We start from the raw sequence: 21,983 nt of genomic DNA, 5'->3' as shown, positions 1-21,983 counted from the left end.
TGTATGGGAAATTTTTCTTCCTTACACTGAAGATAAAACCTCAATTGTACCTATTTAGTAAAATAAAATTTTAGTGAAACTTTCTGCTGTTTTAATGCAAATTACTACCAGGGCCTCTTTCAGAAACAAGACTAAGCCCAAAAGAAAAAAGCCAGCAAGAAAGTTAAGAATTTTAGAAAAATTTGAAAACAAGATCAAGCATAATCAATTAATTTAACATTAAGTATGGAAAGAACACTGAAAATTATTTGGACTGCTCACTAAAAACACTCAAAGGTTGATGGCAGTTTACCTAAAAGGTTGGTAAACTCATTAGCTTACCAATATATATAATATGTTTATCTAAAAAGGTTGGTAAGCTCATTTTTTTTGTATTTATATTATCTATATGTGTGTATATACATATATAATGAGTTGTATATGCAGTTTATTAAAAAATGAAGTTATTTTTATTAACACATATTCTCTTTCCCCAAATCCCACTGAAAAGTATTTGCATATGTGGACTAAGAAATATTCCAAAGAACCATCATTTCAGAATAAATTTAGTTCTTGAACCCAAAGAATCCAATTGTTCACTTCTTTCACAGGTCCGATTCTCATTTGCAAACCCACCATCAAATACTGAAGAAAATAATATACTTCAAATACCACAGTATTTAGTTTAAAAAAAAAAAAGGGACAGTCCAATATTGTTTTCTCTCTATAGCACCACCAAAGTAAACTCTTCTTGCCTTACCTTCTATCCCCTTTCCCTCTAAACATCTCAGTACAATGTTAAAGAGAAGACTTAAAATAGATGGAAAACTTATAACAAAAACAATTTTCCATTCAGGAATTAATGGTACAGGAGTATCATTTTAATGTATATTGAAAATTGATAACTGATCTCTTTTAGTTCACTTTGTCATTATTATATGTTACAACTCTATTACAAGTAGTTTATATTTTATAAAAGGATTAAAGAGATTACTAGAGGATCATATAAACTTGTCTAAAATACGGCTTTCCAGCCTCAAGGCTATTATGCTAAACTACATACAATTCCACCATTTTTTGTCTATCCATCAATCAGTTCTTTTGGTTTTTTTTCATGTTCTGTAATGTTCAAATCAATACAGGTTTCAGCTCTCACACACTTTAATGTGGACTTGAGATTGAAGCCACCTCTGCTACTTACTTACTATATGTGTGACCATGGGCAAATCACTCTCTGGGCATAGGTTTCATCATTTATAAAATATACGTATTAGACTAGATGATATAGGTAAGGTCCCTTCCCTTTTAGCTCTGTATAATATGATCATTTGGGCCTATGCAGTATGAATATATATTCTTAATGTGCAAATGCCTATATAAAGTGTAACCCAGAAATACCTGATTAAAGGGTGCACGTGGACCATCGCCTAGAAGGGGTGTTTTCTGCTGCTGGAATGGTAATGGGCCTTGAGAAGGATGAGGCCCTCTTGAAGGGTTCTGCTGTCCTTGAGGTCCTGGGGGACCCTGCATGCCTCCCTGAGGTGGAGGTCCCATAGAACCCTGGGGTGGCCCTTGCTGTCCCTGTGAACCAGGAGGCCCACGCATTTCCTGGGGAGGCCCCAGCATTGACCCTTGTGGTGGAGGCCCTTGCATGCCTCTCATTTCCTGAGGACCTCTCATCTCTTGAGGACCATGTCCCAGTAGTCCACTTGGTGGGTGAGGTCCTCTCATTTCTTGAGGTGGGTGCCCCATCATCATCCCTTGTGGAGCAGGTCCTTGGTTATCTCGCGGACCTGGAGGTCCCTGCATTCCTCTTGGATTCAGACCCATTAGAGGCCCTTGGGACACAGGACCCTGCATCCCCTGAGAGCCTGGTCCTCCTTGCATTCCATGGGGATGAGGAGGTCCCTGCATCCCTCTTGGACCAGGTGGTCCTTGCATCCCTTGAGTACCAGGTGGACCCTGAGGGGCCTAAATGACCTTGGGGACCAGGTGGACCTTGGGGGCCCAAATGACTCTGTGGCCCAGGTGGACCTTGGGGGCCCATGGGACCCTGTGGCCCAGAACTACCCTGTGGCCCAGGTGGTCCTTGAGGTCCCATTGGGCCATGCGGTCCAGGATGTCTTTGCATTCCTTGGTGGCCATGCATATCCTGAGGCCTTGGGAGTCCTTGTGGTGGGCCTTGGGGCCCTGGAGGTCCTTGTGGTCCCATGAATCCTTGAGGACCAGCACCTCCCTGATGTAATGGAGGGCCTTGTGGTCCCATCTGCCCCTGAGGTCCAGGAGGTCTGAACTGTCCTTGTGGACCAGGGGGTCCCATTTGAGCCATGTTCATTGGCATCTGTTGGGGTGGATGAGGCTGCTGAAAACCTTGAGGAATCTGAGACATTGGACCTTGTCCTGGAAAAGGCTGGGGTCCAAGTAGAGGACCCCCTGGTGGTGGAGGTGGTTGGACTTGTTCGGCTTGTTTCTGTGCAAGTCTTTCAATTTTGAGTTGCTATTAAACAAGACCAAAAAATCATAATCATCAAACAAGTCTATAGCATTTAATAGTAATAACACTGGTTAAATAAACCTCTCTAGAACAAAGACTCTCATTTTATACATTTCTCGATTCCTTAAAGTCTTTGTAAAAGGAATAGCAAGACTTACTGTCCCTTTTTTCAGAAAAAAAAAAGTAATATTTCGTGAAATCCCTAATGTTAGTACCACTCAGGCTTCCAAAATCAATTTAGACAGAATACTTTGCAGAAACAAATGTGGGATACCACATATAAGACTTTTTTTGATGTTATTAGCTAGCTTTTGTTTCTTTTTTCATTATTTTAAAATTTCTTTATGATAAGGGATGGCTCTCTGGAAAGGGGTGAGGGAGAGATAGCATGAGCAATGTAGGTGATGTAAAAATGAAAGATGTCAATTAAAACTTATTTGGTTTTTAATTAAAATTTAAAATGATTGTCTTTCATTTAGCTAGTGGGAAAAATAGAACCATATTCATCTTAGTAAGGGAAACAAGTAAAGCTAATATACTTCCTCATCTTTCCTGATATGTGGTAGGAAAAGAAGTTTAAATATAAGGATGAATGTTCTATTTTGCCAGAAATTCACAAATCTGTTTAACTAGGTAAGACCTAAATAGCACGATAAACTTCTCTGACCAAAAAACTGAGATTTAGAAATGGTATTCACACACTACCTTTAAAATGCTTTATAGATGGCTGGTTGGACTTAAACACTATGTAATAATAACACTCTATTTTAACATTTTAGTTTCTTCCCTCCTTCCCCTCTTTTGACTTTTATATTCACAAGACACCGTAAAAGAAAGAGGAATATCACTTGATTGTTAAACATGAAGAAAACCTGAAGCTTTCTCACATACCTCCAAAAGCTGTGGGTTAGTGTACTGCAATGTTGCCATTTCTTGCTCTATTTCTGCTTGTGTCTTTTTCTTTTCTTCAAGTTTAATATCCTCTTTTCTGTCATTTAGTACTTCATTTGGGGCAGGAATTGGAACTTTGTTCTGCATCCAGGCCTAAAAAGATGAAGAAAAAGAGAGAAGAGTTAAAAAACAAAACAAAACCTGATTACTACGTTAAAAACAAAACCTGCTATGTATGAGCTATATGTATTCAATTAATAACAAAATTCTGCACTGCCAGTGATGCACTTCAGAAGAATTGGACTTTGTTCAGTTCACCGGGGTATAACACTTTTATTTAATACTAATCCTTAGGTGACCTAGGATATGCATATTTCTAATTAGAAACTAATAATCTGTTAAAAGCTTAAAAAAAAACCCATGATTGTCTATTATATAAAGTTTATCTATAAGTCATTAATGGGTTCATATTCTTTGTATAGGAGAAAAGCTAAAGAATTTATAAGAAGGATATAAATAATGTCAGCTTAAGCTATCTGTTTCCCTATTGTTAAGGCCCTAGTGATATGGAAGTACAGCCTAGATCTGTTTGAATGGAGAATAAAAAAAGTTAACTAGCTGAAGTAAAAGGTTTATGGCCAGTTTCCAGGAAAAAAAATACTATAGACAACAAAAGAGCAGCATATTGGATAACAAACTAGAAACAAAAATGGAGTCCCCTCAACGTGGCATAGGAAAAGAATGTAATATTACCGAGCTATATGAAAAAATCAACTAGGAGTTCAGAAAAATAAGAAGGCTTTGAACTGGGGCAAAGTAACCAGAACTAATTTTACTTCTGTTTTTATTTTGTTAGAAGGGACAGTGCCCTGGAGGAGGTTAGAATACCTGGAAATGAATGTTAGGCAAAAACAAAAGGCTTTAATAAAAGTCTTTAAAATAAAACAAAAAATAAATGCAACGGAATACTATGATATCATAAAAATGCCAAATATGCAGAATTCCAAAACACACGAGAAGACTTGAATGAACTACGCTAAAAGAAGGTAAAACAAAGAGAATAATATACATAATGACTACAATAACATAAATGACAGCAAGAGTAAGAGTTTGTCACAAATGTAATTAATAACTTGGGTCAAACAGAAGCAAAATATGTAGACAGATGATGTACACAGATGACAATGAGAATTCTCCAAAGGAATTTGTAGCAGATGAGAACATTTTTTTAAGGGAGGCAAAGCCAAGATGGTAGAATAAAGGGAGCATTCTATCCAAGTTTTCCCAACATTTCCTTTTAAAAAACTTTAAAATAAACAAGTCAAATCAAATTCTAAAGCAGCAGAGCCAACAAAAGGTCGGGATGGCATATTTTTCCAGCCCAGGACAACTTGAAACAGGAGAGGTCAGTAGCATTGCAGTGGGGGTTAATCAGGAACACAGTACAGTAGCAATATCGCCTGTGGGTCTTAGAGGTCGTATAACAGCAACACTGTACCAGGAGTACTCACCGCCCAGAAATAATAAAGGGACTCAATATCTAACAACAAAGATTCACAGTGGACGCCTGTGCTAGTACTGGGCACAGGACCAGGTGCCATTCGGCAACTCCATTGCCCATTACTCAATTCCAGGTCACAGTTCCGGAGAAGAGGAGGAGACCTGGCAGTCACAAGGGAGCAAAGGCCCAACCTGGGTACAATTCATAGTTGTAGGGAGGAGAGGATTTGTGAACATAAGAAAACTGAAGCCCTACCTGAGCAAGGCCCAGAGAGGAGACCAGGAGAGCAGTGACCACACCTCTCCCCACATCACACCACCTTGGAAGTACTGAAAATTTACAGGCCCCCAGAATTAGCTGTAACAACAGTAGGACAAAAAAGCCTAAAGCTTGGGACAGTAACCCTACCCTCACCCCTACCCCAGTGGCACAGAGCAAAATTCTAACATAAAGTCAAAATTCAAGAAATAGGCTAGAAAAATGATAAAACAACAACAACAACAACAACAAAGAACCTGATAATAAAAAACTCTGATGGTGATAGGGAAACTCAAGGAAAATTCAGGAGAAGATAATGACTTAAAAAAATATCTACAAGCAAAGCCTCAAAGAAATATTGCACATTGGAAACAAGCTCAACAAGAATTACTAACAGAGCTAAAGAAAGAGATTTAAAAAAAAGCAAAAAAAAAATCTTAAAAACCAAATTAGAACAGTAGAGAAAAAAAACTGAGAAAAGAAATGAGAGCAATACAAAAAAAAATATGAAAAGAGAATTAATAGCTTGGTAAGAGAGGCACAAAAAATACTGAAGAAAATAAATCCTGAAAAAGCAGAATTATCCAAATAGTAAAAGAGGTAAAATAAGCCACACTGAAGAAAATAACTCCTTAAAAGACAGAATTGGCCAACTGGAAAAAAGAAGTGCAAAAACTCAGTGAAGAAGGTAAAAATAAGAACTGGTCAACTGGAAGCTAATGACTACATGAGACATCAAGAAAAAATGAAACAAAGTCAAACGAATAAAAAAAATGGAAAGTGTGAAATTTTCATTGGGAAAAAAAAATGACCTGGAAAACAGATAGAAGAGACAAAATTTAAGAATCACTGGACTATATGAACCATGATCAAAAAAAGAGTCTAGACATCATATTGTAAAAAATCATAAAGGGAAAATACCAAGCTATCTTAGAACTAGAGGGGAAAACTAAAATTGTAAAAATCTACTACCCCCTGAAAGAGATCCCAGAAAGAAAACTCCCAGGAATATTATAACAAAATTCCAGAGCTCCCAGGTCAAGGAGAAAATGTTTCAAGTAGTCAAAAAAAACCATTCAAATATCGTAGAGCCACAATTAGGATTACACAAGATTTAGCAGCTACCACAATAAAGGAGTAGAGGGCTTGGAACAGGATATTCCTGAAAGCAAAGGAATGAAGATTATGACCAAGATTCACCTACCCAGCAAAACTGAGTTTAATTCTTGAAAAATGGACAAAAAATGTAATGAAATAAAAGGATTTCCAGGCATTCCTGATGAAAAGACCAAAGTTGAATAGAAAATCTGACATTCAAACACAAAACTCTAGAAAGGCATAAAAAGGCACACATAAGTGACAAATCATAAAGGACTTAAGATTAAATTTTGTATATTCCTACATGGGAATATCATACATACAACCCCCAAGAAGATTATCATCATTAAAACAGCTTATTAGACAAAGTCTACATAGAGGCATTGGTGTGAGCTGATCATATTGGAATGATCTCAAAAGAAAAATGGAAGGGTCAGAAAGAGGGATGCACTGGGAGAAGGAACAAGGGAGAGAAAGAATGGAGAAATTTATCTCACACAGAATAGGCAACTTGTACAAGGAAGGGTTTTTACAATGAAGGGGAAAATAGTGGGATTGGGCAATGCCTGAACCTTACTGTCATATGAACTGGTTCAAAGAAGGAAGAATAGAGTGTGAGTGTGTGTGTGTGTGTGTGTGTGTGTGTGTGTGTGTGTGTGTGTGTGTGTGTGTACACGCACATATGTATAGAAATCCTTCTTACCCAAAGTTGGAGGGAAAGGGGATTACAGCGGCAGAGGGAGGAGGTGATAAGAAAGAAGACATATAAAGGGAGCCAGTGGACCGAAGTAAAATAGACTTTTGAGGAAGGGAAAGAGTAAAAAGATAGAAAGAAGGATAATGAGGAAAAATAGGATAGAGATATAAGATGGTACCTCAGAGTTATTTTAATATGCACTTCTCTAATAAATAATGATTTAGAGCATTTTTTTCATATGACTACTGATAGCTTTGATTTCTTCTGTAAACTGCTTATTTGTAGTCTTTGACCTTTCAAGAAATTGAGGATTGCTCTTATTTGATAAATTTGGCTTTATTCCCTATATATTTGAGAAATTGAAACCCTTATTGGAGAAACTTGACATAAATTTTTTCCCCATTCCTGCTCTCCTTCTAATTTTGGCTGCATTGGTTTTACCTGTACAAAAACCTTTTAATATGATCAAAATTATTCATCATCTCTTCCCCTCCCCCACTACCCCCACTAACCCCACTCCCAGATCTTCACTATCTCTTATTTGGTCATAAATTCTTCCCTTCTTTTCCACGCACCTTAAATTTGTTTATGATAACCATCCTTATCATGTACCTATTTTTAAACTTATCTTGATATATGGTGAGAGATGTTGGTGTGTGCCTAGTTTCTTCCAGAATGCTTTCCAGTTATCCCAGCAGTTTTTATTGAATAGTGTGATCTTGTCCCAAAAGCTTTATCCTTGGATTTATCAAACAGTAGATCGCTGTGGTCATTTTTTCTGTATATTGTGTACCTAATCTATTCCACTGATCCACCACTCTATTTCTTATCCAATACCAGATTGTTTTGATGATTACTGTTTTTATAATATAGTTTGCTTACCCTTCGATGGCAGTAATACCACTAAGTCTGTATCTCAAAAAGATCAGAAAAAGGGAAAAGACCATACACACCCTTTTTGTACATGTAGTACAAAAATATTTAGAGTAACTCTTTTTGTGGTGGGAAACAGCTGAAACTTGAGGGGGTGTCCATCAATCAGGGAATGTCTGAACAAACTGTGTTACATGATTGTGATGAAATATGATTATACTATAAGAAATGACAAGTAGGATGGTTTCAGAAAAACCTGGGAAGACTGATATGTACTGATGCAAAGTAAAGTGAGCAGAACCAGGAGATCATTGCATACAATAGCAATATTGTAACCATAATTAACTATGAAAGACTTAGCTACCCTGATTAGTACAATGATCCATGACAATTCCAAAGGACTCATGTTGAAAAATGCTATCCACCTCCAGAGAGAGAACTGATGAACTAAGTGTATACTGAAGCACATTTATTTTCACTTTATTTTTCTTTCCTTTTTTTTTTTCACCTTGGGGACAACATGGCCAATATGGAAATGTTTTGCATGACTTCACACGTTTAACGGGAATCATATTGGTTGCCTTTTCAATGGGGAGAGGCTGGAGCAAGGAAGGGGATTTGCAGCTGAAAATTTTTAAATGAATGCTTAAATAAAATAAGAGAAATAATATTTTTATTGGCAACAGGTCAAATACAATTCAAAGAGATTAACTGTTAATAATAGTGCTTTTAAAAAAGTATCTCATCACTGTATACAGATTTTGTTATAAATAAAGATTGATTTTCCCATACTTACTTGTTGGAACTGAGCTGGAATAGGCTTTGCATAAGGAACTTTTTTTTGTGGCACCTTCTTTTGGTCCTTTTGCATTACCTCCTCCATTCCCCAGTCCAATCCGGGAATGGTCATTTCTATTTCATTTGACTCATCTTTCCCTGTAAGCACGAAGATAATAAGTTCAGAACTTCTCATATATAAAATAAACAAAAAAAAGCTGCCCATTTCTCTACCTTTATGAAAGAGTTTATCATGATGACATTTACCAGTGCTCTTGGGGACCTACTGTTAAAGATACCATTTTTAATGAGTTTATAATTTAAGGAGACCAAAGAGATGGGGCCAATACCTTCAAAATGGTTTCAAAAGTAAGATTTGGGGCAGAGAGCACCAGCCCTGAAGTCAGAAGGACTTGAGTTCAAATCTGGCCTCAGACACAACACTCCCTAGCTGTGTAACTCTGGGCAAGTCATTTAACCTCAATTGCCTCACCAAAAAAAAATTTAAAAAAAAAACAAAAGTAAGCTTTCTATGCATAATTTCCATGTCTTACCCATTTGTTCTTGTTCCATTGCTAGTTTTAACTGCTCTGGTATTCCCATCCCTGGAATAACTGCCAGACTATTAGGCTCAAGGTCATCTGCAGATAACAACATATTATTAATCAATCAGCAATTACCCAAGAAGGATTTAGTAAATATTTACTATGCCAAATGCTGGGCTAAGACCTACAGATACAAAGGAAAAAACAATCCCTTCTCTGAAGAAGCTTATATTCTAATGGAGGAAACAACCAACATAAATCAACACATATATAATAAATACAGAGTAGACAGAAATTTTAGTGGTGAAGTAGCACTGTGGAGACTGGAAAAGTCCTCTCAGAGGAAGTGACTGGATCTGAACCTTAAAGAAAACCAAAAACAAAAGGAAGAAAAGCCAAGGATTCTAAGTCAGTGGCAAGGAAGAAGAACATTCCAGGAATAGGAGAAAGCCCATGCAAAAGCACAAAAATGGTAAATAGAAGTGTTTCATTGAGAAACAGCAAGATGGTGAGTATAGATGGACCACAGAGTGTGTAGCAAGGCACACATATGTTAAAAGTAGAGTGGGGAAATATTCAATATAAAGAACTGAATTAAAAACCATTGCAATAGTTAAGGCAACAATTGGCACAAGGACCTAAACCCAGATGGTGACTGTGAGTAGAGAGAGAGGAACATATAAAAAATGTTGTGAAAGTAGAAACAATAAGATTGAGCAACAATTAGGATGTGTGGGTTGAGCGAGATACAGGCGTCCAAGATCACACTAAGGTTGCAAACTCGGGGAATGGAGATTCCCTCAACAGCGATAAGAAACTTCAGAGGGGAGAATCTGTGGAGCAAAATGAGTTCTGTTATGGACACGTTGAGTTCAAGATGCCCAGAGGATATCCACTTTGAATTGTCCAAAAGGCATTTAGTGATATGGGACTAGAACTCAGGAGAAAGGCTAGTGCTAGACAAACAGATCCAGAAATAATCTGCACAGAGATGATAGTTGAACAAATTAAGAGCTGAAAGGTCACCACGTGAAAGAATACAGACAGAAAAGAAGAGGATCCAGGATAGAATCTTGGGGAACACTTATAGTTAAGGGACATGACATAGATGGAAATTCAGCAAAGAAGACTGAAAAGATCAACAATAATAAAGGATAGAGAAAAGGACATTGGATCTGCTAGGTAAAAGGTCACTAGCAACTTTGGAGAGAACAATTTCAGGTGAATGATGAGATCAAACACAAGACTGCAGAGAAATTAAGAGTGTAATGAGAGAAAATAGAATTACCAAGTGCAGACAGCTTTTTCAAGGAGTTTAGCTAAGAAGAGGAAGAGACATATAGGGCAATAGCTGGCAGGCATGACTGGAACTAGTGAGGGTTTTACAATGATGGGGAAGGCTTTGGCATGTTTGTAGGTAGTGGGAAAGGAACAGGTAAATAAAGAATGAAGATTAAAAAGTGGGGATGATGGTAGGGGCAATTTACTAGAGAAAATTGGAAGGGGTGAGATTAAAGGTACATGTGGAAGGGTTGACCTTGACAAGGAGAAAAGGTGACCTGATTATCAAAGACTAGAGTGCAAGAGGAGATAATAGGGAATGATGTCAGAGGACTATTGAAATGAAGAGTGGAAAAGAGGGAGTTCTTGAAAAACGGCCCCTATATTTTTGGCGAAGCATGAAAAGAAGTCTTGAATAAAGAGGAACAGAGAAGGAAGTGGAATGAGAGACTTAAGGAGAAGAGCCAAAGTGTTAAGTCAATTAGGGAGAAGTAGGATTGCTTTGCTGGATTAAGGGTCTAGTTGAGATGACTGACTGCAGTTCTTTTCAGCCACAAGTGAGCAAAAATGAAGGAGGGAGATAGTGAAAGTAATCCAGGGAGGCTGCTAGGTGGCACAGTGGATAGAGCACCAGCCCTGAAGACAGGAGGACCCGAGTTCAAATCCGACCTCAGACCAAACACTTGACATTTACTAGCTGTATGACCCTGGGCAAGTCACTTAACCCCAATTGCCTAAAAAAGTAAAAAAATAAATAAATAAAATTTTTTAAAAAGGAAGTAATCCAGGGATGAGGTTTGACAAGATATGATCAATGATAAGAAAAGGGAACAAAGGATTCAACAGCAGAAGATAGGGCAGAGTTGAACTCGTTCACCAAGAAGTCAAGAATTGAGAAGACAGAAAAAGAATAGGGCCACATCAGATATCTGATATAGTACTGAGGGGATACAGGGATTGAAAGTCAGAATGAGGATGAAGAACAGATTTAGGAAGAATGTGGAACAGAAAGTAATAGCAAGAAATAGATTATGATGAGATATCAGAGGACTGTCTTTCAGTAAATTTCTATGCACATTTCCAATTGATAAGCCATACCACTTCCTCACTGGTAAATTAAAGGTTTCCAGAACTACAGAGCAGAAACTAATTTTGACTGTGTCACCCATTTCTTTCACCAAATTTCTTCATGACATTATTTTGAAAAACTGCAGCTGCACAAAAAAGAGGAATGAGTTATACTCACCATACTCTACTCCATCTTCTGACATTCCAGGGAGTAGGTTCAGGTTATAACGATCCCGCATTTTATCTCCAGGTCTATTTCTGGTCCAGAATTTGCTATGCAAGGAAAAAGGAAAAAAAGTATGGCTTCAATTCTATTTCTGGGTATTAAGAAGTCAAATATAAGGCTAGCACTTACTACTTTTTTTTCTTAGGAGGGATTGTCCTTTTAAAACCCAAACAGTAAATACAAAGTCTTTTTTTAGTTTAGTCCAAATCAGTTTTAAATACATGTGAAAAAATTAGAGATACAGGTATGAGAAAAAAGATTTATGTTATCCCTGTCTTATATTGATTTTATTTTTTTCTTTTAATTTTTATTAATACCATTTGTTTAAGTTACCAACATTCCTCCATACACAGGGTATCTGAAACACCTTAGTGAAGCCTTAAGTGATTAAAGCTTAAAATGACACTAAGACTCTTGAAACATAACATACACACATTCATCTTCCCCCTCCCAAACAGCCAACCTCTTATAGCAATTAAAAAGTTAAAAAGATCAGTTTAAAAGAATAAAATAACTATAAAACACAATATTGTATTAAAATATAAAATAAAACCTAGAGTCATGCAATTATATAATTTTCATTGCCATCATGTAGATAAAGTTATTCCTTGCAATTTCTTAGTACCTAAAATTACCTGGTATGGTCATTTGATCCTGAACAGAGAATATGTCCAAGAGGATGCCACGCTAAACTCCAGATCATTCCTTCATGGGCCATCTCCATTCCACCTACTTCCTTCTCTACCCTAAAACCACAATATAAAAATATTATATAGGTAAATTTTTTTCACATAAGTTGAAAACAGACATTTTCTTTTTGTTTTCTTAAACTGTTCTTCAATATGCTTATTTCAGCATATAGTCAACATTTATTAAGCATGTACTATGTGCCAGACACTATGCTATTTTCTCCCTGGTTTATCGACAGTTCCATGTATGTGTTAATGAAATACAAGTAATACCTGAATAAAAAAATCTGACATTTTATCTGATATTAAGAAATAATACTAATATACTCTCTAACACAAAAATAATATATTCTATCTTCTCAAACATTAATAACAAAAGAGATTTTAAATTTTCCATCCTAGGCTAGGCTTAGAAATTGATATTTACAGATGCAGAATTTGACAGAGAATACAGAGCCACAGAGTAGGAAAGTTGCATTTTAGTTCTATCATCCTCACAAAATTATAAATTTTCTCAGGAAATAATCACATACCCAACATGCCAGAATAATAAAGAACCATCTGATCCTCCACTAGCAAAAAGACCTTCATGAACTGGATGCCAGGCTACCGCTGTAAAACACAAATCAAAGAAACAATTATAACAAAGAATACATTGGATAAAGCTGGAGTCTCTTTGAACTAAGATCAAAACAACAAGTTAGGCGGTTGAGAATGCTATAGATTATCTATAGCATCATGATCAAAAATTACAAATGTGGTCACTGACCTGTGGCTTCTTTCTTATGCCCTCGAAAGACTTGAAGCTCCTCTTTTAGATTTCTAATGTCAAAAAGTTTGCAGAGGTGGTCCCGGGATGCTGTAAGCAGCCAATTGCCATTGAGATTTAATTTCACTTCCATAACAGTGTTTTTATGGGCATGTCTAGAAACAAATTACCAATGAAACAAATTAGCAGTGTCCCTGAAATTTAAGAAAACATAACAAAACAAGATAACTACCTCTTCAATTAAGAAATAACAGGACCAAGATTAGAAGGGTATGTGGCTAAAACTAATAAACTGAGCATTTATTATAGGAATTTGAACCCCAGCATTATTTACTTCCAGATACCAAAGGTAGTAGAAGTCTGTTTTTGGAAAGACAGCTAAGAAACTAAATGGAAAAACTCCAGAGAAACCCCTTAGGTTTTGCATTAACAAGCCTAAAGAGCAGAAAAGCTTCAATCTGAAGTAAAAAGTTGATTTGTAGAGCATATGAACAAAGAAATAAATAGTACCTGCTAACACTGATCTAATACTTTAAAGCTTAAAAAGTACTTTACATATGTTATCACATTTGATCCTCACAAATGTGAAGTAGATACTATGTGAAAGTAGATACTATTATTATCCCCATTTTAGAGATAAAGAAATTAAGAGTTAGAGAAGTTAAGTGACTTGCCCAGGGTCATACAGTCAATAAACGTCTGAGGCAAGATCTGAACAAAGGAATTTTCAACTCCAGGTCCAATGCTATAGGAAATGTTCCAAATCCCATCCTTTACAGGGAGAGATATACTTCCTCACTCTACTCTGTCACACTGCCCTTGATGACTTAACCACATGGTTACAGGACACTTAAGACCAATCTACATGACATGTAAGATAATTCACTCTGACTATCAGAATACTGTTATAGATAGGATTTGATCTTATAAGACCTCTAAAGTCCTTTATTACTCAGATTTTAAGGGAAGTAGTATAATGAGTACTGAACTGGGAATCAGGAAAACTTGAGTTCAAATTCTATCATTGACTTTTACTGGCTGTGTGACCATGGGCAAGTTGATAGCCTACAAAACCCAATTTCTTCATGTGTAAAATGAAGATAACACCCATGATACCTATCTCACAGTGGAAATGTGAGGATCAAATGAAACAACATATTTAAAGTGACACAAAAATGTCAGCTATTTGTAGTAATATTACCAAACAGTGCCTATAGCATATTCTTATTATAGTGCAGATACTGTCTATAATACAAATCTGCCCATGTAACTCCAACAAGAGCTCATGAAATGCTCATCAGTCATGATAATAATTGGGCTACAAATATAAAGATGACATCTTATCAGAAGGAACAGTAAGAAGAAAGTGGTGCTTTTTCTGGTAACTAACATAAATGATTACACCTCCCATTGTTCAATGATAAACAGGTAAGTGAAACAATGAACTGTATGGGTAATATTATTCTTTAATTGGCATCACTCAAACTGAAACAAATGTGGAAGACAGAACAAAAGTTTGTTTCACACGGTGGATGGAGAATATTTAATACAAAAAGCTAATGAAACAAATCTGTTATCCAAACTAACCCCAAAGCATCCTATTTCACTAAACCACCATGCTTACCTTTCCAGGAAAATCTGCCAATGAGAAATAATTAAACATTACAAACAAACTGATAAATTAAGAGTGCTTTGCTCCTCTCACTTACAGCGTTGCCAGGCTCTGCCCAGTCTTTGGATCCCAGAACTTAATTGGCTGTTGACTGTCTTTACTCCCTGAAACTACTAAACCTTTTGTTGGATGCCAGTCTACACATTTCACATCTGCACCATGCCCTGTTGGAAACACAAAAGTCAATTAAATAATTTAATAATTAAAAATCTTTAGGGTTACAATCTAACTTAGTATAAGAAGATGTGAAGGGACCTTCTAAACATTTATTTTTCACTTCAGCATTAAATGACCCTAAATCTCATTTTTAGGAGATGACATCTTTGGTCTTATCATTCCAAAATCATTCGTTAATAGTCAAGCACCTTATGGTGCTAGGAATCCGGAATTGCTCATCCCTCCGTAGGACAAAGCCACATAAAAGCAACATGAGACTAACTACGTAGCATTCCCACTAGCTAGTAGTAGAATTGAGGCTCTTTGACAGACTGGTCCAAGTTTTATTAAGGTGTAAAAATAAGGCATAAGCAGCTCATTCTGCATCACAGACGGTGTTCTTGTCAAAACAGTTTATTAATTAATTAGTTCATAACTATTTTCCCGTCATGTCAAACACGTCAAAGTTTTCCATCATCGTGTAAAATGCTTGCTTCATCTTCTTTTATATGTTAAGGACTGGATCTCTTAATTCATTGTTATAAGGAATGCCCAGGTTGTTATGAGGAATACTCTTCTACCATGTGGCTTCTCTCATAGAGAGTTGCCTGGAGTCCTGATAAGGTAGGGACTTATTCAAAGTCACACTGACAGCACAGGCAGGACTTGAACCCAGGTCTTCCTAGCTCTGAGGCTAGGTCTCTATCCACTAGGCCATGCTGAATGTTTCTTAAATGAAAAATCAATATATGAAAATCAAGACTTACAAAGTTGTTTAAAAAAAAAGTAGAAGGATTCTTTGTCTTACAAAGAGATATGTGGATAAAGCACGGACCCTGAAATCAAAAGGACCTGAGTTCAAATTTGGCCTCAGACCAAACACATGACACCTACTAGCTGGGTGACCCTGGGCAAGTCACTTAACCCCAATTGCCTAAAAGCAAAAAAAAAAAAATGAAGCTTTCAATTAACTCGTTCATTTGGGGCAGCGAGGTGGCACAGTGGATAGAGAACTGGCCCTGAAGTCAGGAGGACTTGAGTTCAAATCCGTTCTCAGACCAAATACTTGACTCTTACTAGCTGTGTGACCCTGGGCAAGTCACTTAACCCCAAATGCCTAAAAACAAACAAACTAAAAGATATGACAAATTTCCTTTCAATGGCAAGTTTACTAAAAGAGAAAATATTTACTTGCAACTTAAATTTAAAAAATAATTAGGAATCTCCCCATCTCTCTCCCAACTCCCAATTTTAAGCATAGCCACTAATATCTTTCAACTTTAGAAAGAAACACAAGAGAAAAAGATAAGGACAAGAAAAAAAAATAGGAAAAAGGGAAGATTATAAAAGTGGTATTATTTGCACTTACTCAAAAGGAGGAAGTTAATTAAAGTAAACAAAAAATTGAAATACGATGTTCTCCACTTCCTTCTATTTGACCATGAGACATATAGTACAGAGAAGCTTAAAGGGTCAGGCACCACTGTCAAATGAAGATCCCATAATACTTAAGTCTTCACTTGGGAAACTGTGATCTACATTAACAGGTTCTGATTTTTTAAAATTCTATTTACAGGAGCACATATATTATATATATATATAAAGTAGGTCTATGCATACAGCTAATTTTCTGAGGACTAGAATACTCTTAGGAAAAATGGTTAAAAAAATTTAACCTTTGGGTACTGATTGGGAACAAAGTGTATATCCAAAAGAAACTACTGCATTTCAAAATCACTCAAAAACATTTTTATCTGAATCGACTCCAAAAGTGTGTAAATCATCCAATTCCATCAATTCCCACCAGTTATTAATCAGGGGTGATATATCCATGATCTTTCCTCCCTATAACAACCCTAAAATCTCATGAATATGAATGTTCCCTCCAAGAATGCAGGTTGCAATCCATCCACAGCTGCCCAACCTATGCAACAATTAGCCATTTCACAAAAGCTTACGAAAAGTGGTATATTCAATACACTGAGGGCCTTCCTTGCTTTTTCCTGACACCCTGAGGATACCATTGGAGCACTTGGGCTATCTACTTGTCATCCTTCATCACATGACCAGCCTATCTTCTCTTATCATACATTTCCTTCATGACACCTTTAGTCCTGGTAGTCTTTACAGTTGCTCATGGGTAATATGTTGCAGCCTATACACACTCAGCACATGTCTCTCTGTTGTACTCTAATGCAATGGTATACTAGTAGAATATTGTTTTTAAAAAGAGAGGCCTTTGTTTCCAGTAGAAGATGAAGTTTACCAAAGAGCCTGCAGTTTCCCAGTCACAGTGCAATCCAGCCTGATCTCCATCTCCTGTTTAATTCTTGGCCCAACTAACTATCCACTTGAATTGCCTGTCCCAGATAATACATACTGATAAACAAGCTCTATTGAACTGCATGTCATAATGTGGGCAACAAACATTCTTCATCCACTGATCTTTCCTATGTGGATGAGCAGACAAAACTCTTTTAGAGGGTTACAGATTCCCCCATAATCCTCTGGGGTTTGATGCAACCAGCACAATGTCATTTCCAGACAGGAGCATCTGAAGGACCTCACCATCCACACGGAATCCTTCACACTGCAAAAGATCTTTTCTATTCCAATGGCAAACACATTTGGCAAGCATATGCTGTCTTGCTTTATGCCTTAGCTGATGTTTGTTATCAGAGAATGGTTGAACAAGTTACTTCTCTTGTATCTTCAAATGAATCTTGAATAATTTTGATATATAAATGATATTACTTGTTACAAGAAAGTTTTTAAAGTGTTCTGCTCTACCAAGTCAAATGCCTTTTCATTAAATGATAAAAGCAAAGTGGGAGCTTATATTCCACGTCAGTGGTGTCAAACTCAGATAGAAACAGATCACAGGGGCAGCTAGGTGGCGCAGTAGATAGAGCACCAGCCCTGAAGTCAGGAGGAACTGAGTTCAAATCCAGCCTCAGACCAAACACTTGACACTTATTAGCTGTGTGACCCTGGGCAAATCACTCAATCCCAACTGCCTGGGGAAAAAAAAAAGAAAAAAAGAAAAAGAAACAAATCCCAGAAAGCCACAAATTGACTTAGAAAGCCACAAATTATGTTATCTATGTCATGTTTACTTTCATTTTGTTAAACATTTGCCAATTAATCTGGTTCTGGCTGCACTTGGGGATTTTGTACAAGCATGACACCTCTACTCTACATCATATTTACAAAGATGTTAATGTTGTATTACTTGTAAAAGTCTGCTTGTTTTCTACTGATAATCTTATCAAGGTGATGCAATTGTATATAATTCTCATGAAGATTTTAAACAGATGGCAATGTAGAAATACAGGTGGATAGGTGAGATTGTTTTCTCAGCCTTGGTATCTTTTGGATAACTTGCGAATTATCTGTCAACAACCCTTAGAATTGTTACAGCTCTCTTCTGTAGCCACAAACATGGATGTGTGCACACTCGGTTCAACCCAGTTGGTTTTCCAGTTGGTTGGCCATTTCCACCTCTTCCATAAGCACATCCACTATTATAATACTAAAAGTTCATTTGTGTTGATTGCATTGTCCTTAACGATTTAAAAAAATTCATTAAGAAAACCTTTGTAGATCTTTTCCATTTTTCTTTTTGTTGCTGTCCTTAGCATCTTCATCCTTAAAAACCCCTGGCTTGATTTTTCTCAGTTGGAGCTCTTTCCAGTGTTTTGGCAAACTGGTTTTATCCTCTACTGTTTCTTTGTTTTATGAGGTAATATAACTCATACTGAATCATTTTATTTTTTCATAAGATCTCAAAATTGAGATCATATTCTAAAGCGGTAATGACTTTAGTTAGCATCTCTTTCTGCTTGGCAAGTAAGTGAAGTGTTTCGCATCCAAAGGGTTTTTTAGGTTTTTTTGGTTTTGACATGGCAATTGGTTTACACTAGTTTAATGTTATAAAATTATTATAATTGTCGTCACATCATTCACTTCTGCTGTCCGTTATCCATTTTTCAAGATCACTTGACTTTGATTTATCAACAGAATTGGTTAAATTTTATCTATTTTCTGATTATTCTGTCTTTTGTTTTTAATTTAATTTGTTTGTAATTCTGATCTTAACCAAATGAACGGGCTTGACAGTACACAGACAGCTAATTCATGGGTGACTTCCACAATAAGGGTTTTTTCCTGTTAAAACATAACCAATTTCATTATACTGCTTGCCATGTATGTTGCCTAATTTTTTTTCTCAGAAAAAGAATTCATTATGTAATGATGTCATATTTTTCTGTACACTATAAGCTTTTGGCCTTTTGTCATTTCTTTCTGGCCCATGCTTTCTGATATATTTCTCCCCATGCTCTCTTAATTTCCAATACCTTCCCTTAAGTCAGGGTATTAGAGAGTATGCTCATATAATTTGGAGGGTCTCACAAAGTTCTCTCTACTTCCTAATGTTCTACAACCAATTTGGTGCATGAGTTACAATTTTTTTCATGGTATTTTTGAAAATATTTATTATCAGCATGCAATACAGGATGACCAACTGTTCCTAGAAATAATGCTTCTTGTTGCCTTTGAGCACAGCATAAAATCAACTCCTTTCTTTGCCTCTCCAAGGAGCACCTTTAAGCTGCAACCTTCTTTCTTCTGGTTTTCTTTATCGTTAGAAAGTCAAAATTATTAAGATTCATCTTCTCCTGCAGTATGATTACTCAGTGATCACTAGACAAGGATCTCACATTTAAAGTGCCAACAGTCAAATCAAAACTTCAAGCTGTTCTAAAAAATGTATGATTCTTTTTTTTTTTTAAAGCAATTGGGGTTAAGTGACTTGCCCAGAGTCATACAACTAGTAAGTGTCAAGTGTCTCGTCTGAATCTGGATTTGAACTCAGGTCCTTCTGACTCCAGAGCCAGCGCTCTATCCACTGTGCCACCTACCTGCCCCTAAAAAATGCATGATTCTTAATACATTCTTCCACTTTCTAGCCATCACTGGGATACTATCACTCAGATGTATTTCACTAGTTGGCATGGTCAAAGAATTGACACTGTGGCGATATCAGTTCATTAACAATATTCTGCAAAGTGACTAGTACTTTGTGGGTGAAAGGGGAAAAAGGTGGCATATTAAAAAAAATTCTTTCTTTGGCTACTCATTAGGCACACTTTAAAAAAAAAAGGTTATTGGACCTAAGAGGGAAAGGGGAAGGAAATTAATCATACTTCCATGCAGTCTCTGACCTACTCTTTCTTTCCTCCTCCTCCTTATAATAATAGTAGTAGTAATAGCTAGCAATTATATAGTGCTTAAGGCTGCAAAGTGCTTTACAGATATTATCTTATTGTTTTTCCTCACAACAACCATGGATGAGAGGTACCATTATTAGTCTCATTTGACAGATGAGAAAACTCAGGCAAATAGAAGTTGTGACTCACCTAGGAAAGAGCCAGTAAGTGTCTGAGGACAAATCTGAACTCAGGTCTTCTTGATATCGTGTCCAGTGCTCTATTCTCTGGGCCACTCACTGTCATACACAGAACAAGTAATGGAATTATTTGTTCCTTGTAAGTCAGTAATTTACAACTTGGGAGTCTAAGTTAAAGTGTCTAAGATCTGGCACAACACTCTCCCCCTTAACACATCCTCAAGCAATTGACCTACACTCTCCAATTCAGAACATCTGAAGAATTATTTACTTAGATCAATGCTTCATCCTATGTGTAAGCTGAGTTAACAAGTTACTGCTATATTTCATCTTCCAATGACAAAGAAGAACACAATGAACTAAGGAACTATGAATGCATTTTCCCACAGAATTTTGTAAATAACACTTAGGTACAGTTCCAAAACTGCTAAACTTCATTTTTATTTTGAACTTTTGAGGCATGGAATGGGAATCTATGCATTTTAAAATTGTATTTATCCCAAGTTCTAAACTACTGATTTGCAAATAAACTTTTGGAACAATTACAGGATGTCTCTGGAACTAAAAGAGACCTCAGAGGTAATTTAATGCAACCCCTTTATTTTACAGGTGAAGAAAGTGAATCTTTGAAATGGAAGGGATAGTAGGAAGACATTAGCTTGAGTCAACACAACTAGTTGGTGGCCAGAGAGGGAAACATGTCTACGTAGTATTATAAGGACTTATTATTATTTTTCTTTCCTTTTTAGAATTAAAAATCTGCCAACTTTTAGAAGAATAGCAGGGCAGGATCACTCATGGTTATTTCTCATTATGATGAAAAGAAACCCAAGAGCATACTAATGGCAAAAGATGAAGCTTTCTAAAAACTGGTAACATCTCCTTAGATGTCAAATAGTCTTCACTATCTAAATTGGCATTTGCAAAGGCACAACCACATTTAGAGCCTTTGAAGAAATCTACATGAATCATTTAAGAATGTAAGCTCTTCCTACTGATACAAGCATTTTATTTCAAAATGTAATCTAAATGATTTAGACAGCTAGATATTAAGCACCTGAAAACTGTAGGTAACTAAAACAAAAAACAGGGATGAAGGTAACAGTAAGGAATCCCATGGCAACATGAAAACATATTTCAAGGAGCAATTTGATATGTAAGTACCACTGTAGTAATAGCAGTAGCAGCAGTAATAATATAGTCCTCATTATAACCTGTTAAAGTATGTGCTGTTCTCACACCCACAGGCAGCTGGTGGCACAGTGGATTAAACTGTAGTAAAGGAGTCAGTCAGGAAGACCTGAATTCAAATTTGGGCTCTCACAGTTACTACCTGACACTGGGCAAGTTATTTGGCCTGTCTGCCTCAGTTTCTTCAATGAGGATAATAGTAGCACCTGTTTCCCAGGGGTATTTTGAGGACAAAATGAGATATTTGCAAAGTACTTGGCACAGTGTCTGCACATAGTAGGAACTATATAAATGCTAACTTCTATCATTATCATTATTGTTATTTTGCAGATGAAGAAACTAAAGTTGAATGTATAGTGAGTGCGTAAATTTCTAAGAACTTGTCTTCCAGATGGTCAAGAGCATTAC

At 36.6% G+C, this 21,983-nt stretch overlaps 1 protein-coding gene across 1 annotated transcript in view; it reads right to left on the bottom strand.

Annotated features, from left to right (window-relative positions):
• WDR33 (WD repeat domain 33) overlaps positions 1-21,983 on the bottom strand; it is a 107,059-nt gene that overhangs the window by 9,117 nt on the left and 75,959 nt on the right. The window contains 10 exon segments of the mRNA XM_078146787.1: positions 1,378-1,947; positions 1,949-2,476; positions 3,365-3,517; positions 8,588-8,727; positions 9,123-9,209; positions 11,641-11,735; positions 12,324-12,434; positions 12,911-12,989; positions 13,147-13,301; positions 14,856-14,982. Of these exon segments, the coding sequence (XP_078002913.1) occupies positions 1,378-1,947; positions 1,949-2,476; positions 3,365-3,517; positions 8,588-8,727; positions 9,123-9,209; positions 11,641-11,735; positions 12,324-12,434; positions 12,911-12,989; positions 13,147-13,301; positions 14,856-14,982 (2,045 nt within the window).

The sequence above is a fragment of the Phascolarctos cinereus genome, unplaced genomic scaffold (assembly GCF_003287225.1).
Source record: "Phascolarctos cinereus isolate Bilbo 61053 unplaced genomic scaffold, phaCin_HiC Scaffold_726;HRSCAF=1367, whole genome shotgun sequence".
NCBI lineage: Eukaryota > Metazoa > Chordata > Mammalia > Diprotodontia > Phascolarctidae > Phascolarctos > Phascolarctos cinereus.
This window is presented reverse-complemented; position numbering and strand designations above follow the sequence as displayed.